The following is an 18,460-nucleotide window of genomic DNA, read 5'->3' on the forward strand; positions in this document are numbered from 1 at the left end:
TGTTGTGTATGCGCTTTCAGCAGGAAGAATCTAAAAACTCCCTGTAGGAATTTGCTTTCTTCCAAATCAAATTGTCCAGTTCTGATTCAGTATTGCTTACTTTGACTGGCAGTGACTTTCTGGGGTCTCAGCTAGAAGAAATCTCCCATCACATGCATAGTGTTCTTTTCTTCTTGCAACTCAGCCCAACTCCTCCACTTCAGTCTACAGTATATTGGGAGTGAAAGTTGAATTGTCACCTGCTTACCATGACACAGGTGGCGCTGTGGGTTAAAGCCTCAGCGCCTAGGGCTTGCTGATCGAAAGGTCGGCGGTTCGAATCCCTGCGGCGGGGTGCGCTCCCGCTGCTCGGTCCCAGCGCCTGCCAACCTAGCAGTTCGAAAGCACCTCCGGGTGCAAGTAGATAAATAGGGACCGCTTACCAGCAGGAAGGTAAACGGCGTTTCCGTGTGCGGCTCTGGCTCTGGCCAGAGCAGCGATGTCACGCTGGCCACGTGACCCGGAAGTGTCTCCGGACAGCGCTGGCCCCTGGCCTCTTAAGTGAGATGGGCGCACAACCCCAGAGTCTGTCAAGACTGGCCCGTACGGGCAGGGTTACCTTTACCTTTACCTTTTTACCATGACACAGTCCTATTTTGGTTCAAACAAGTCATCCCCCCCCCCTGCCCAGTTGAACTTGCCTGCCCATCTTTTATTTTACTTTGCCCACAGATTTCTTCCAATGTGAGATCCTTTACCCATAGGGTAGTTGCTCCCCCCCTTTTTTTTAGAGCTGTGGAGAAAGTAATAGTATAGGGTTGCAGTATTGGGGAAAACAGTGCTTGAGTTCCCAAGGGTCAGCCACTTTTTGTTATTGTTTTTAGAAAGCTATATAGGTAGATCAGCTAAAATTGAGGGAAAGACAGGGAGTGGGAATTGTGGGTTTTTGTTTGGGTCACCTTCCTTAAGAGAATCTAGAATTTTAAAAAGCTATTGATGGCTATTCACTTTCTGCATTAACTTCTTAACCCTCTTGTGTTTTAGAGACTTCATTGATGGGCACCTGAGTGGCCTGATTTCAGAACTGGAGTTAGAGAAATCTCTCCAGCACCATGAAAACATTGTGGATGAAATAGAATGCATAGGAAAGACTCTCCTAAAACGACAGGCAGAACTCAGGGAGGCCGACAGACTTCTTGCTGAAGCTGAAACTGAACTTGAAAATACTCGGGGAAAAGTAAGGATTTTTATTACTTTGTTTCAGGAAGATGCAGAGAAACTTTGAATTACAAAGGAGATCTTAGAACTCCCCACATCTCTACACTTTGGCTACAAGTAGAATAGTAGTATATGAAATAGGAGGTATTTTTTTCTAATGCTTTTTCTTTCTCTAGACCAAAGAGACTATTCAGAAATACAACAGTGCTAAGCAGCATTTGTCTCGGATGGAGAAAGAAGCTGAAGAGCTTGAACGGCGGGCTCAGGTGATGGCTCTGAAGCTTGTAAATGCAGATCAGCAACTAAGGTAAACCAGAAATGTTAACATCACATTACTTGGTCCTATATAGCAAGGGTGGTCATGCTTGTGGCTTCTGGGCAGATGCACCACACATGACTGAAGAAAGATAGAAGCTACACACTTGTTTATGGTTTCACTGGATCCCCTCATTCACCACAGTGACTATGTAACAGCTACTCTGTGAAAGGGACTAGAGTGACAGGCAGACAAAGATACCCTGGTTTCTGGATCAGCTGTGAGCCTGTTACAAATGACACGATTGTTTTAATTTTTTTATAATGCAGCTGCTTTGGTAAGAGTCATCAATATTTCATTAATAGTGTTGGTTTGTTTTCATGGTGTTCTTAGTCATTTTATTATATGCCTCATCTGGAGCTTATTTGAGCCAGCATCCTATATACTAATAGCAAACTCAGCCTCAAAGTGTGGATCCTTATGTAGGACAAATAGAACAATTGTCTCATAACAGGGATATATTAGCAGGCTAAAGCTGGGATGGGGGGGTGGGGAAATACACCCCTCCAACAGCCCGGTAAAAGTTGAGCATGTTCAATAAAGTTAATGGAAGTTGATGAGAAAGTTCTGGTTCTGCATGCATACATGTTTCACCACATCATCTGTCTTCCAGACACAAGCTGGGGCCAAAGCAGCTAGGTAGGGTGTACTCACTTTAAAGTGATTGGTGTATTGTGGGTGTTGGCTGCATGAAGATTATGAAGTTTTGTTCTTTTGTCTTAGATTCTAGAACTTGGAACTTTGATGGCCCATGATTTAAAAATAAAAACCCTATAAAAATTTGGACCTATCATTGCAATGCTATTCAAAAGCAATCAGCACTAGAAAGAGTTTTTTTAATGCATTTCAGATTGCTTCAGGCAGATGCAAAGGACCTAGAAGACCACAAGATAGAACAAGAAGGGATTCTGAAGGAAATCAACAAAGTTATATCTGCAAAAGATTCTGAATTTCAATCCTTGAGCCAGAAGATTGAAATATTGACTGAAAGGCAAGTTAAATTGGTTTGGTTTCAAACTCAAGTATGTGAAAGATCAATTTTTCTGGTTAATTAAGGCAGTCCATAAGAGTTTTTGTTTTTAATTCACTTCAAAAAAAATTCCTCTTGTTACTTTATACTGCAACAAATGCTCATAATATGATACTCCAAAAAGAGCCACACATAAACAAACAAATAACATTTGTCACTACCTCTGAAATATGCCTACACTTGGAACAGTCTCCACCTCTCTACAAGTCCTCACTGTTCAAACTTGGTGTTGTGAAAGACTAGATTCTAGTCCTAGAAAGGGGGTGGCAGAAAGAGAAATAAAAGGGATGACCCTCCCCATTGGTGACATATGCCACCCCAACAGTAAATGAGGCCTTCAGTAGAATACAGGGTTCCCCATTCCTGAACTAGAGCTTTGTTCTTCATTTGAGCCTCACACCAGGCCCACCTATTTAGATATTCCTATTCTCTCTCCTCTGTAAATTTATCAGCTGCTCTCAGTGGCTACCAGTACACCAGGCCCTAGAAATTCTCTTCTGACAGCAGTGTGCTTCAATGGGCATGTGGCATCAGCAAGAGAGGCTGGTTGGATGCTGAGATGAACTGAACCAGTGACAGTTCCATGTGGCTGACTAGCTCAGCAATTCAGATGATCAGCACCGGACCACAGCGTATTTTCATTTCCTAAAAAAAACATTTTTTTGCTTCTAAACATTTCTAGCCTTCAGAAGCTGCAAGCAGATATACAAGTTGCAGAAGGTAATGAAGATCACCACCTCCAAATTCTTAAAGAAGCAGAGAATATTCTTCGGAGCAAAAAGAGTGATCTAGTCAGGCTGAAGGATCAGGTGAGTAGAACTGGTAGTACAGCAAATCCTTCCTAACCTACACTTTGAAATGCAAGTGGCCCAAGATGCCAGGCCCAAGAGTAGCTTTCATGAGAAGGGCAGAAGTCATTTTTACTGACCAAAGAGAATGAAATATATCAATCTTATTAGCTCACTTATTGCTTTTTTAAAATAAAGCACCTACTAAGTACTGTAGAAACCTTTAAATCATCACAGGCTTTGCTATCAGGTTTTCAGCCTAAAGGCAAACACAAGATACGTTGGCAAGGAAAGTGAATGAAGGTCATTTGAAAGCAGCCATAGTGAACAAATGTGTCTTATAAAGGTAAAGGTAAAGGTACCCCTGCCCGTACGGGCCAGTCTTGACAGACTCTGGGGTTGTGCGCCCATCTCACTTAAGAGGCCAGGGGCCAGCGCTGTCCGGAGACACTTCCGGGTCACGTGGCCAGCGTGACATCGCTGCTCTGGCCAGAGCCAGAGCCAGAGCCGCACACGGAAACGCCGTTTACCTTCCCGCTGGTAAGCGGTCCCTATTTATCTACTTGCACCCAGAGGTGCTTTCGAACTGCTAGGTTGGCAGGTGCTGGGACCGAGCAGCGGGAGCGCACCCCGCCGCAGGGATTCGAACCGCCGACCTTTCGATCGGCAAGCCCTAGGCGCTGAGGCTTTAACCCACAGCGCCACCTGCGTCCCAATGTGTCTTATGGAGGTGCTCAAATGCAAGCATGAAGAGAGCTAGATGTGAGATGGAATAGGAAAAGGGAATAGAAAGGCATAACTAGAAAATTGGTACTTGCAGAGTGAAAGAGGATCACATAGGAAAAGAAGATAGTTGTACAATGAGGCATTTGAAAACTCATATTTTAGTCTAGGGTGATCTCACAGTAAATCAGTAGAAAAGAAAAAGATATACATCAACTAAATATAAATATATTTATGTTATAAAATGTACATGAGAGGGCCTGTTTGTTTGTTGCTTGCCAACAGCAGACTTCACACTCATCGGGCCCCTGCACCTGTTTCCCCTGCTGGAGCTCAGCATTTCTTAATTTTTTTTAATCTGTGACCCCTTTTAGCTAACATAAAACAACCCCCTCCCTTCAAACCTGGCTCCTCAAAAATAAAGGGGTCAAAATGTTGTGACTATTAATTAGAAAGAAAATTCATGCTTAATAATGGGGAATTTTTTTTAAAAAAAAGTGCACTGTGCATGATAAACTGCTGTGCACAGTAGATCATCCGGTGCAGTGCTTGCAGGATCATGCCAAATGTGCAACTGTGATGGCATGCAGATCATGTAATAAGCTGCATACAGTCTTCTCACCTTCTGAACCTAACACTTAATACTTTTGTATTTTAATGTGCTTTGTTGTTTTTTACTAATAGTGTGTGTGTGTGTGTGTGAGAGAGAGAGAGAGAGAGAGAGAGAGAGAGAGAATCCCACCCTGAGATGTTCATATGCCCCCTTGGGGGTATATTTCCCTGCTGAGAAACACTGCTTATAGGTGGTAGTGATTGTGGTGGTGGTGGTGGTGATGATAAGTATTTACGTAGTACTTTAGGGTGTTCCCAAAATATAAAAATAATGTACAGTATTATCTCAGTAATCCTTATAACAATCCTATAGACTTACTGTTTTATCTCTTTATTTAAGTTAGGAAGGGAGCAGGGAGGGGGGTTAGGGATTTACAGACAGAATAATGGACTGCCTGAGACTACCTTGTGAGTCCACAACCAGGAGTGAACTTCAAAACAAAATCCCCTTAGCCCAATAGCTCAGCCATCACACTCAATCAGCTCTTGAGAGTAGCAAGTGTCCTCTGCTCAAAGAATCTCAGAGGTCACATAGGGAGTGCATAGTCCCAAAGTGTGACCGATAAAGACCCACATTGTGTTTTTCCCTCCCCCTCTCCTCATTTTTGTAGACTGCAGCTCAACAGCAGGAGCTGCTAATTTTGGACAGACTGCTTGGTCAAAAAAATAAAGAGCTCCTCCTCCTCCAAGAGAGCATTGCCCAGAAAAATGCTGCCCTAACAGAAGCTCTTGGGCATGGCGAAGCTGAAGTGGCTGAAAAACGGCGACAAATAAAGGTTTTCTAGTCTCTTGTTTATTTTGAAGCCAATTTGGATTTTTCTTGGATACTGATCCCTTTTGAAGGTTTATATTGAAACTATTCCATTGTCTTAAGTCACAAAAATTGTGAATGAATGGCCAGCTGATAGTTACAACAATTTGAATTTTGTAAGTAAGATTATTAGGGGTTGTATCCAATGCTAGTTTTACTCAAGAGTAGACCCATTGAAAGTACTGTGCATAAATTACCGGTAGTCATTTTTTATTTTCAGTGGGTTTACTCTTGAGTAGAATTAGCATTGGCTATCATGTTAAGGTTGCAGTCCTGTTCACACTGACCTGGAAGTAAGTTCCATTGAACCTAATGGGTCTTGCATAGTACTCCACTAGGGGTGGAGGAGAAATTCAATTCTGATCTCACTTATAGGCGAATCTACCTAATTCACTCTTCTTAAAATGTTATGCAAACTGTAACACAGCCATTATTTGAAAATCACACTTCTCTGAATTTTGCAATACAGTTCCCTGGCCTAATAGTTTATAAAACAATGCATATACTAGGGCAAAGTGTACATAAAACCATTACTGTCAGGGAAATAGCATTGCAAAATGTGTATATCCGGGAAAATTACATACAAACATGTATATTAAGAGAAAGTCATTAGAATGCTAATGAATTTACATGAGGACTTTTTTAAAAATTGGAAACTGGTGTGGAATGTGGAGAATAGAACTTAAGATTGGAAAACTGAGAGAAACCAAAATTGACAGATTCACCCATCCCTAAACGGTACTGTCTGTAGAAGCATACTTTTTAAGCATGGCAATTTTTGTTCTTTTGCTTAGGAAGTAAAGTCTTTTCTAGAGGATCTGAGTGTTCAGAAAGGAGAACTCAATGCCCAACTAAGTGAGAAAAGATCCCAACTTTCTCTAGTAACTCAGGATATCCAAAAAGAGGAGGAGAAATTGCAAGACGTCCTGGGGCAAATAATGAAGCATAAGACAGGTTTGGCTTAAAATGATTGCTATTTTCTTCACAATATACCCATATTTGCAAAAAACAACCAGGTGACAAAATCGTGGATTGCTGTTCCAATGATTAAGCTAATTGCTTGGAACAATTAAGAAGAGAGACCAAAATCAGTTGGCTTAAACATAGGTTTCTTGCTTCTTAGGTTATTTGATTGGGGATAGTTTAAAACCTTGAAATAAAGATGAATGTTGTTTCAAAGCTATTCCCAAGACTAGTTTTGCATGAGAATGCATGGGACAGCACTAACACCGTGTGAGGAATGTTGAGCTGACAGTTCTGCATGGTTAACAGGGCTACTTGAAGTCTCTTCTCTAGCAGCCTCTGGCTAGTTGCACATATCTTAGTTTTTGACGGGGACGTGGGACAAATCCCATCTTCAGACCCCACACCTGCTGGAAGGCTACAACTTTTGCAAATCTCTGTTCCTCTATATAAATATTGCAAATGAGGATCAAATCTGAACAGAATGTGATTTCATAGGTTGTGTAAATTCACAATGAAAAAATTATGTATAAAGCTCCCCTCCACCAATTCAGGGCTTAAGCCTGTCTGGCCCAGTAAGGTAAGGAGCTTAAGCCTCCAGAAGTTGTTGGGCTCCAGCTCCCTTCTCCCATCAACTACAGCCAGCATGGTGAAGTCAGGGGTGATTGGAGTTGGATATCAGCAACTTCTGGAGGGTTGTAGGTTCCAGTTCCAATAGGGGGGTCTTCCCCAGCATTATTATCTGAGGTTTTTTTATTGTTGATGTTTAAACTGGAGATAGTAGAAACTGATCCTGGGGGGCTGTGTATGATTCAGTTGGCTTATTTGGAACTTACCTGGTTTTGTTTCTGCTGTCAAATTATTAGAACTCAGGCATGTTCTTGAAATGTTGTGCCTCAAAAATGATGAACTAGAAGGCCTAAAACTCCAGCAAAGCCAAAAAGTTAATGAATTGGAAAAAATGCAAGTTGCAGTCCTGGAGGTAAGTGAGAGTTCATTTTGCCATGATTCAAACGAGAGAGAAAACATTTTACAGAGCAGCTTGCAGGCATCTTTTATCTCAGCAAGATCTATGTTCACACATTACCTTTATAAGTTCTATCCCATAGGTAAGCTATATGGAAATGACATAGGAAGTGTGGTTTCTCAAACTTACTCAAAGTATCAGTAGGGCAGTCAGAGTGCAAGTTTATGAAAACTTTCATAAGTATGTATCCTAAAACAAAGGAGCTGGAATAATAGTGTACATAAAGCTATGTCCTACTAGGCACAAGGCAAGCATGGCAAATAGGAGCACTGTGAAGTAAAATCCAATCTGCTCCACTGTTTCATTTGTGTTTAATTTCTAGAAGAAACTTGAGTTGGAGACTCTCCAGCAAGCATCTCAGCAGCAGTGCAGGGAAGTGGAACGTCAAAGGCAACTTCTTGAGAGGGCTCAACAAGACACTGAGAGGCTTAGTTCTCAGCTCCATTCTCTGCAAAACAGTATCAAGGCATTGAGCACTGAGAAGCAAAAGCTGGAAGAAAACTGTGAGAGTCTAGAGGAGAAATTGTCGCAAACCAAAAGGTGAAGGGGAAATGTTGCTTAGAAAAAATATATTGTGGTATTATGAAGGAGATTCTCTTTTTGGATAATTCCGTGATTTTGTGGCATGATTTTTGTTCTCTGGATTGGGTTAAGGAGGCGTCCACTAATGGGTTAAGTCTTTTTCCATCCAGCAATTTTGTAGACTATCCACTGCCTTCTGGTCACTCCCCAGTTTCCATTTGTGGCCTAGCCTGTAGGCAGAAATCTGATGGGGGGAAATGAAAACTTTTCACTTGAGGAAAATAAGTATAAAGAAGATAGAGGGGAGCATGACACTTGGAAAGAATTTGGCATCAACATGCAAGCATCAGGTTACGCTTGAAAAGCTTGGATGGGAACTGTGTGGGAATAAGTGAGAGGTAGACCGGTGCTTCTTTCACTCCAGAGAATGTACTTCTTTTCTCTGATAAGCTGGAATATGTGCATAGGAAGGCAATATGATCTAGGGTCTAGAAGCCAACCTTATGAGGAACGATGGAAGGAGCTGGGTATGGTTAGCCTGGAAAAGAGACTGAGACCAGATATGATATCCATTTTCAAATATCTCAAGGGCTGCCAAATGGAAGATGGAACAAGCTTGTTTTCTCCTACTCTAGAGGGTAGGACTCAAACCAATGGCTTAAAGTTACAAGGAAGGAGATTCCAACTAAACACCAGAAAAAACTTTCTAACAGTAAGAGCTGTTTGACAATGGAACAGTCTTCCTCGGGAGGTTGTGGTCTCTCCTTCCTTGGAGGTATTTAAGGAGAGGTTGGGTGGCCACCTGTCATGGATGCTTTAGCTGTGATTCCTGCATTGCAGGAGGTTGGACTAGATGACCCTTGGGGTCCCTTCCAACTCTATGATTCTGTGTTTCATGGGGCCACTAGTGTTTATTTAAATAAAAGCATGCAGTAGCCAATCACCAGATTGCTATATACCAGGGACAGGGAACCTGTGTACTGGAAACTAGCAGTATAAACTTTACTAATATGCTCTAAAATAGCTGTTATGGCTCAAAAGTCCTGGTCAACTTGAGATCTTTTTGGTGATGACCGCTCTGTATTCCCATTTTAATGTTTGCAAGGAAATTTAAACTTGTCAAAAATACCAACATGAACCCAGAATAAAAGTTTATCTTATCCCATTTTACAGATCCTTGGCTTCTGCTGAAGATAACAATAAAGCCACTCTCACCAGCATAGAGAAAATGGACTTAGAGGTCCAAAAACTGCAGCTTGATATTAACCAACTACAAAAGCACAAAATGCTTTTGAATGGCAACATTACTGATTTACAGAAGCATATTCATGGTAAATAATAGCTTTCCGGATTCCAACAAAATAGTCATCTTTTTTAAATATATGCCTAATGTATGGAATTTCTTTCCATATCCAGTATTTGCACCTTCCTAGATTATTGTATTTTCTTTCAACGAGCTGTAAAATGTATTTTCTGTAGAAAAAAAGGAGGAACTGAATATTTTGAAGACTGAACTGAATGATTCCAGGCAGCATCTTCAACTATTGGAACAGGTTGGTTTGTAGCATTGGAATATAACGACAAGAAGCCTACAACTGTATTGAAAGAGGAAGCCTTTATCAAAAAACAACCCAATCCTCTCCGTGCTTAACTTGTGTTTATCTCCCATTATGTTGGAAGCTGCCCAAAAATGGCTTGGGCAACCCAGTCATATTGGTGGGGCAAAAGTAGTAAATAATAGGTGGTGGTGGTGTTCAGCTCAAAGGGATTCATCTTCTGAATAAACATACATGGGCTGAGAGAAGGCATCTACAAATATGCCATTTTGAGAGTTGTGACTGCAGTTTTTCACCTATGGTGTGAGCCTAGCTCATGCATGACATCATTGCTTGGCAGCAGTGGTGCATTTTGTAGGTACCTGAAGTCTCACGGCTGAAACATGTTGGAGTGCAACATTTATTTGCATGTGTTTCCTTTTTTGTGTTTTGTTTTCTGGATTTTCTTGCTGTGAAATGACAGGATGTGAAAAATGCCGCAAAGCAAAAAGAGGAGCTACTTCAAGAACAAGCAGCTCTGAAAGACACCATAACAGAATCTTCAAGAAAGTGCAGGGAATGCCAGGAAATACAGAAGAGGAAGGAGAACGAGCTGCAGAAGCTTTGCAGGGAAATAGAAGAGCACGAACTACAACTGAGCAAACAGGAAATGGTATGTGTTGCTCTCTCATGAATGATCTGCTCAGCTTGTTTTCTTCATTTTAAAAGAATCCAAACTGACTAGTTCTAGAATATAAGGATAACTCATCTTTAAGACACCAGCTCTAAGTAAATCCATTTATAGAGTGGGAGCTCAATTAGAGAACGTATATTCTGATCTCAAGGAGCATAAACTGCTGCCTTGTGCTTAATCTGAACTACAGTGGTGCCCCGCAAGACGAATGCCTCGCAAGACGGAAAACCCGCTAGACGAAAGGGTTTTCCGTTTTGGAGGTGCTTCGCAAAACAAATTTCCTATGGGCTTGCTTCGCAAGATGAAAATGTCTTGCGAGTTCCTGCGGGGTTTTTTCCTCCGCTAAGCCGCTTATCAGCTGATCCGCTAAGCCGCTTATCAGCTGATCCGCTAAGCCGCTTATCAGCTGATCCGCTAAGCCGCTAATAGCGCTAATCCGTTAAGCCGCTAATAGGGTTGCTTCGCAAGATGAAAAAACCGCAAGACGAAGAGACTCGCGGAACGGATTCTTTTCGTCTTGCAAGGCACCACTGTATAATCCATATTCTGAGTGGCAGCAGCTCTATGAGATCTAAGTAGGAATCTTTCCCAGTCCTTTTGATTAGAGGGGCCAGAAATCAACCTGTCTCCTTTTGCATATAAAGCATGTGTTCTTTCACTGAGCTGTGACCTTTCCCCAGTTACTTCCTAAATTTAAATACCGTAATCAAAGTGTTTATCTGAGGATGATGGATGACATCCCCATATTCCATACTGGAAGGAGCAGCCCCTGGTCCTCTTGTTGTCTCTTGAGTGCTTGCCTTTTCTTGGCCTTGTGCGTTTCCTATTGTACATTTTGTGAGCTGCTGATTTTTTACCCACCATCTCTCAGCCCAAAAGAACTGTTTTGACCTTCCTCCCAGCAGAAGTCCACCCACATCCTCCACCTGGTTGTGATGCTCTGTGATGATGGCAAGAAAGAGCAATGTCTTCATCAAGTAGAATCTTTATGGAGTGGTTGGGCAGGGGACATCCTTCCCTGGCCCCAATTAACCCTGAGATACTGTATTAGAATTTAAAATACCTTGCATAAATGTATCAAGCTCCACTTTGAAAAAGGAGAATTTTCAGCTCAGAGCTTTTATATGACTAAAGAGACAGAAAGAAGAGCAGCTGCCTGTGAAGGTCAATCCCCACCCCTGCACCCCACCCCTTGCAATTGAAGGTTCACTCTTGACGTGTTGTCCTTGGCCAGGTCCTTCATCACCTCAGGGAGGACATACAACATGAAGAAAAGAAGCTAGAGAAATGCACAGCTGAACTGAAGGATCAGAAGCAGCTGTTGGAACAAGGACTAGCAGAGCAGCAATACCAGCTGGAACAAGCAATTGCTAAAGTTCAAGGAAAAGAAGAACAGATCCAGAAGCTTCAAGAGGAGGAGTCATGGTGCAGAGCTCTTGAAGAAACAGTCAGCAAAACCCGTACGTTGAGATAAAGGCTGCAACAGCCACTGGTGCATTTTTATAAATTTACTTTTTTTAATTAAAAAAAAAGTATATGAAGAAGTCCTAATATAAACTCTGTAGTATTATGGCCTCATTGTGGATGTGGAACTCTCAGATTGAGATAGACACTGAACTGTACAATCCCTGGATAGTCATAGTCTCAAAAGAACCTTGTGAGATAGGTTTAAATGCTTCTCTAACCTCTTTAGCGAAAGGGAAGGATGTACATGTAATAAATTAAAATTGCATACAGTATGTAATATTTTAAAATTGCAAAAGTACTTCTTCACTATATAGAGAACTGAAATTTGGTACATGCTTTTCTGGTGACATAGGCTGAATGAATCTTCTTGATTCCAGGACATCAGCTCTCTGAAAAAGAACTGAAGTTGCAAGAAAAAAATGGTGAGGTTTTATCCCTCCAAAGGGAGCTAGAACTTTCAAAAGCCAAGGAGACAGTGCTCCATGATCAGATTCAAACTGAGAGGGAAAAGGCTGAAAAGCAAATAGAAGGACTGAAGGAAGCCATCAAGATGCAGAAGGCCCAACTCGAGAGAGCACTTCACGTACGTGGTTTTGTTTTTGTTGTAATAAAAAATGTGATCGTTGGTTGAACCTGATTCCCACTGAAATCAATGGGACTTGGCTGCTTCATTTCAATGGAATATAAATTCAACCAGTTTAGGCTGCAATCTAAATCTCCTTTACACCAGATTGAGGGAAGGGGGTGTATTGGAAGGAGGTACCCCAGCGAGGAACTGAACAAGCCTAGGATTCACTAGATCCCAAGCTGGCCCCACTGTTGCTATGTTGTAGGCCTCCTCTCTATAAAAAACTTGTGATGTAGGTCAGTATTATTATTATTATTATTATTATTATTATTATTATTATTATTATTTTATTTTATTTCTACCCCACCCATCTGGTTGGGTTTCCCCAGCCACTCATTACTGTTGGGGAGGGGAGAGTTCACCCAAAGCCATCTTCTCACTCCTTGGCAAGGTTAAAGCTAAGCTGTTCACAGGTCACTCTATTAGCTGCTGCAATCACATGTGCATAATTTAATGTCATTTGCCATGGGTTGGGCCCTGTCAAAGCACTGTTACCTGGATGGTAATTATCATGCCAAGTTTTTGTTTCACAGGAGCATAACTGGTCATCTGAAGGGAAACAAAATATAAAACTGTGAACATGCGCACCCACCAATTTTTATTTTAGGAACAAAAACAGGAAAACCACTGTTTGCAAAAAGAAGTTGCCTCCATAGAGCAAGTGGCACAAGACAACCACCTGCGAGCAAAGCAGCTTATGAGGGACCTTAGCCAGATCCAAGTGGAGTACATTCAGCTCAAGTCACAGGTAGGACTTGAATCCAACAAATTGCCTCTCTATGATGCACTACATCCTGCAGAAAGGTGGGCAATTCCACCTTCCCACCTTCCCCTGTATTTTTTACACCAAATACAAAAGAATAGGGATCATCAGTAGGGTCAATGACCATTTCATGTGGGGGTTCCGTTCCTGGCCCTTGTGCATGTCAGCAGAGCGCATGTAAGTGCACCCTGCACTGCCCACGTTAACCTTTTAGTGACATGTTTTGTGACATTTTCAGTCACTTCTGGGTTTGGCACTGTGCGCACATGTGCAATCACATGTCTTTTGAACATGCGTTAATCAGTCATTGCCTGTACAGTGGTGCCTCGCAAGACGAAATTAATACGTTCCGCAAGTTTTTTCTTCTTGCGAGTTTTTCGTCTTGCGAAGCACGGTTTCCCATAGGAATGCATTGAAAATCAATCAATGCGTTCCTATGGAGACCGTCCGGGGACAGAGGGGAAGCGCCACGCGCCTTCCCCTCTGTCCCCGGACCTGTTTAAAGCAAGGGGCGGCGGGGAGAAGATTGCTTCTCCCCGTTGCCTGCCCCGCAAACTCTGGGGACAGAGGGGAAGCGCCACGCGCCTTCCCCTCTGTCCCCGGACCTGTTTAAAGCAAGAGGCGGCGGGGAGAAAATTGCTTCTCCCCGTTGCCTGCCCCGCAATCTCCGGGGACAGAGGGGAAGGCGCGCGCGCCTTCCCCTCTGTCCCCTCTTTTGAAGCAAGGGGTGGAGGGGAGAAGATGTTTTGTGACATTTTCAGTCACTTCTGGGTTTGGCACTGTGCGCACATGTGCAATCACATGTCTTTTGAACATGCGTTAATCAGTCGTTGCCTGTACAGTGGTGCCTCGCAAGATGAAATTAATTCGTTCCGCAAGTTTTTTCTTCTTGCGAGTTTTTCATCTTGTGAAGCACGGTTTCCCATAGGAATGCATTGAAAATCAATGCACGCCTTCCCCTCTGTCCCCGGAGATTGAGGGGCTGGCAACGGGGAGAAGCGATCTTCTCCCCGCTGCCCCTTGCTTCAAAAGAGGTCCGGGGACAGCGGGGAAGACGCGCTGTGCTTCCCCGCTATCCCCGGAGCTTGCGGGGCAAGCTTCGTTTTGCGAAGCAAGCCCATAGGGAGATGCGTCTTGCGAAGCGGCTAAGAAAACGAAAAACTCCTTCGTCTAGCGAGTTTTTCGTCTTGCGGGGCACCACTGTATATCTATAGTGCAGAAAAAGTGGATGGAGAGTTTTCCTTGCTGTTTCCCATAAACATTAAAACTCAGGATTATCCAATGAAATGCACATTCATGGTGAGCAAGAAGGGAAGACTTCACAAAATGCAGAATTAATTTATGGAATTTGTTGCCATAATATGTGTTTATGACTACAGAATTAGATAGCCTTTGATAGACCTCACCTCCTCCAGGAAAAAGCTATCAGCCATCCATTTTCAGAGGCAGCAAATCGCTGAGAACAAACAACACAGGACATCTGTTTACTTTCATGCTCCGCTTGGGGATTTCCTATTGGAAGGATGCAGGTTGCTGGACTAGATGGAATTTGATCCAGCTAAGATCATTTTGAATGCTTCCATAGGAACAGTTTCAAGGCAGGCTTGACTTCTAACACTGCTCACTTTATAACTCAAGAGCAATGGCTTCTTTTACACATACAGAGGTTTGATTCCAAGGGTTCTGTGTATACACGAAAACACACATACTCAAACCCTTGGAGCCACACCCTCATGCGCATCCCTAACCTTCCAAAGAACTTTTAAATTCTCTCTTGCTTTACCTGAGAAGGCCCACTCAGCACACTGGCTCTGAGATGCTCTCACAAGATCTTGCAAGGCCATCAGAGTGCCTGCAAGACCTTGTACAACCATCCCAAGGCTTCCAGAGCCAGCACGCTGAAAGGCATTGCCTAGTAAGCAAACCATCGATTCAAACCATCGACCTTCTGATCAGCAAGCCCTAGACTGTGGTTTAGATCACAGTGCCACCCGCGTCCCTTTACCATTACCTTATTCTCACATAAGCAGCAGTTCCTCCAATGCTAGCCAGATTAGGAGCCCCACCAGTGACCCTATTCATTTCTGCAGCTGATCACATAGGGCCTGCTGGGTGTCTGCATTGGGTCTGGTTTGCTAATTGGCTGTTAATCCTTAGCATCCTCTCTGAAATCCTGCTGTCTCACCCTTGTGTCCCATTGCTTAGATGAAGAGTCAAGAGAATTTAGAGAAACAACACAAAGAGATGAAAGGGACAGTGAAGTCACTTAAGCTGGAAGTGAAAGACAAAATGAGAACCGGTTTGAAGGATCTGAGTCAATCCCCTCCAAAGCTTTTGGGAGAACTGGAGACTACTTTTGAGATTGAAAGAAGACCTCAGAGTGACTTGGAAAGTCTGAAGGAAAATTATCCTTTCACAAATAATGAGGGAAGAATGCTGTGCTTTGATGAAAAGCTGGACCTTTCCAAAGTCCACATCACGGTAAACAAAACCCTACTAAAATCAGTGTTAAAAAAATCAGAGCTGCTACAGACCATCAATTTTGCATGCAAGCAAGAATCATTCTTCCTGTATTGTGCGTCTTATGAATCTCAGTTGGAAGCAACCAACTCCTGCATCTTCCCTGCTGTGGTACACCTGCATTGGAAACACAAACACAGGAAGCTTTCCCCCACACTCAGGCTCCTAGACTTTGATCAGTGACACTTACAGTCCTAGTTTCTATTTCTTTAAAAATAAATAACTAGAGGTCTAAAACCTGTTTTAAATAAATAAATAAATAAATAAATAAATAAATAAATAAATAAATCCTGAACTACTTGAGCTGCTGGAACTTGCAAGTAGGGTTCTGTATTTATGCAGAGTAGCTGCAGCTGCATGGTGTTCATAGCCCTGCTAGTTTATGATGTCACTGTCCTATGTTCATTATATGATGATTACCAACCTGCAAATCCTACCTTAATCTTTTTATCAGGCCACCTATTTCAATCTGTTCTCTTTTCTCTCAAGGATGAACAATGGCGTGGAAAAGCACGCCGAGAACAGCTGCAGCACCATGAGGATCGGCTCAAGGTACCACAACAGTTCATGTACTAGGTTCCCAGCCTTTGAGTGGGGCAGGGGGCTAATATTTCCAGTTATTGTGGGGGTCATAATTTTCCTTGATAGTATGTACACCTTTTCCCTCCGACGGGGTGAGCTCCCGTTGTTCGGTCCCAGCTCCTGCCCACTTAGCAGTTCGAAAGCACGTCAAAGTGCAAGTAGATAAATAGGTACTGCTCCGGCGGGAAGGTAAACGGCATTTCTGTGGACTGCTCTGGTTTCACCAGAAATGGCTTAGTCATGCTGGCCACATGACCCAGAAAAACTGTCTGCGGACAAACATCGGCTCCCTTGGCCTGTAAAGTGAGATGAGTCGTCTGCAACTGGACCTAATGGTCAGGGATACCTTTACCTTTACCTTTATGCACCCCTTTATTGATATAGCACAGAATTATCTAATAAACCAGTCAGTTAACTCAGTGTGTTCTTTAAGGCTCAGCTTCGTCAGTGCATGTCAAAGCAAGTGGAGGTGTTAATTAAAGGAAAACAGCAGACTGAGGGCACCCTCCATAGCCTGAAGAGGCAAGTTGATGCATTGGATGAACTAGTTAGCAGTACTTCAACAGATTCGCAGTTTCCTTCCATGAACTCCTCAGGGTTAACTGACTCTCTGCATGAAGAGTCAATTCTCACAATGAACCAGGTAAGTTTCCACATTGATTTGGATTTACTGCTTCTGTGTAGGAGAGAGCCTTTCTATTTTCATTCATTTTAAAGTATACCCTGCCTTTTGATCAAGTGATCAGTGGCTTACACCAGAAAAAAATAGCACATGGCTCTTGCTAGTGGCAGGGTCCAGAGTGTCCTCCTTTCCCTCCTTACCCCTCCCAGAACAGCTGTTGAAGCAGTTCTTTCTGGCTGGAGGCAACTAGTAGAAAACTTTCTCCCCATGTATTGGGTTTGCTTGAATATCAGAAATTAATTCTCTGTGGTCTGAATATGCATTGGCTTTTCACATGCATATTTTCTAAAAATTTTGGAGCTTAATTGTATGTTGGTTTTTAACAGGATTTTGTGATAGCTTTGTGTTAAAATGTGTGTCCCTCCATGCATAACCTGATACCTCAACATGTCATCTCACTGAGGCTGTTTCTCCCAAACTACACCCACCTGTCCCCCATGTGATGTCAGGTGTGGGGCAGGTGGAGATGTGGCTAGATAGACTGTGGAACTGATCCCTGCAGAAAGCAGTCCTGTCAGTCTTATGCTCAGCACTTGGGGAGCACTGAGCACAGGACTTGCAAAGTGCTTTCCAATTCCCTGACAATCACCTGGCTGCTGGGCGCTGGGAAAGCACTGCACAAGGGACATCCCAACAATCTATCAAAAGTTGCCCCATAAGGGCTGATAAGGATCTGGCCCATTGAGCCAAACAGGCTTTTCACTCTTGATTCTCTGAAAGCAGGGGTGTTTGTCTTGAAAATTTAGCTGCTCCTCTTCTAGTTCAGTCCCTGCTTTCACTCAAAGCAGATATGTTCTTTTTCTCCTATTTGTTTCTGCTCAGTTTTTTGTTTAGCATTTCTTTAAATTCCTTAGTATCCTTTCTCTCCTATTTGTTTCTACTTAATCACTCTAGTTTGTATTTTGCTTTTTTCCTTACCTCTTTGCTGTTGGCTCTTCTTGCCCTCTGTCCCTGTTTTGTGAGATGGCTGCAACCACCAAAGCTAAAATAAAATGCATGTTACAGTGGTTAAGAAAAAGCCTCCCAGATGGCTGCCTTGGAATAAACTGCCATGGATCTCTTTCAAGTCCTTTTAGTAGACACCCCAGTAACAGGCTTTCTCTGCAGAGCTAATTGCCTAGACTATAACAAGCTTTATTCTAGTTATATCCTTTTACTGAACCACCTTGTTAGCAGTTTATATTTTGTAAGGGTTTTGGAAAACTTCAGCACAGGAGGAAGGAACTGGGAGATGTACTACTCTGAGCAATGAATTTATTCACTTTGAATGTTCTGACCTGCTTATCTTGAATAAAAGTTTTGTGTATCCTTTCTTTTTATATTTTACCAAATATTTTAGCCTGCTGTAAGTCTTACAATAATATAATCAAAATAATAATCATAGGGATTATGCTGCTGCTATTATCCATATCCCAGAAGCAAGGAAAGTCAAGGACTCTTGGAATGTGTTGTCTTCTCAGTTTTTTTGCTCATTGAATGGGGACATCTTTTCTAGTTTTCTAGATCTCCTTCCAGGACATCAACAGGTATTTCAACACAATCTCCAGGTATTCATCAGTACAAGGCATAATCCCAGCAGGTAAGAGTGGTGGAGTGATAA

General features: G+C 42.6%; 1 protein-coding gene across 3 annotated transcripts in view; it reads left to right on the forward strand.

Annotated features, from left to right (window-relative positions):
• The window catches only part of CNTRL (centriolin), a 60,903-nt gene that overhangs the window by 40,276 nt on the left and 2,167 nt on the right, over positions 1-18,460 (forward strand). For all 3 annotated transcript variants that reach the window (XM_079961885.1, XM_079961884.1, XM_079961886.1), the window contains 18 exons: positions 1,024-1,216; positions 1,374-1,504; positions 2,364-2,504; positions 3,226-3,352; positions 5,278-5,442; positions 6,272-6,431; positions 7,307-7,422; positions 7,790-8,007; positions 9,163-9,320; positions 9,469-9,542; positions 10,009-10,197; positions 11,453-11,678; positions 12,063-12,268; positions 12,921-13,061; positions 15,282-15,557; positions 16,086-16,148; positions 16,612-16,821; positions 18,356-18,439. In XM_079961885.1, the coding sequence (XP_079818011.1) occupies positions 1,024-1,216; positions 1,374-1,504; positions 2,364-2,504; positions 3,226-3,352; positions 5,278-5,442; positions 6,272-6,431; positions 7,307-7,422; positions 7,790-8,007; positions 9,163-9,320; positions 9,469-9,542; positions 10,009-10,197; positions 11,453-11,678; positions 12,063-12,268; positions 12,921-13,061; positions 15,282-15,557; positions 16,086-16,148; positions 16,612-16,821; positions 18,356-18,430 (2,869 nt within the window). In that variant the 3' untranslated portion in view covers positions 18,431-18,439. The remainder of the gene's footprint in view (positions 1-1,023; positions 1,217-1,373; positions 1,505-2,363; positions 2,505-3,225; positions 3,353-5,277; positions 5,443-6,271; positions 6,432-7,306; positions 7,423-7,789; positions 8,008-9,162; positions 9,321-9,468; positions 9,543-10,008; positions 10,198-11,452; positions 11,679-12,062; positions 12,269-12,920; positions 13,062-15,281; positions 15,558-16,085; positions 16,149-16,611; positions 16,822-18,355; positions 18,440-18,460) is intronic.

The sequence above is a fragment of the Podarcis cretensis genome (assembly GCF_951804945.1).
Source record: "Podarcis cretensis genome assembly, chromosome: Z".
Lineage (NCBI taxonomy): Eukaryota > Metazoa > Chordata > Lepidosauria > Squamata > Lacertidae > Podarcis > Podarcis cretensis.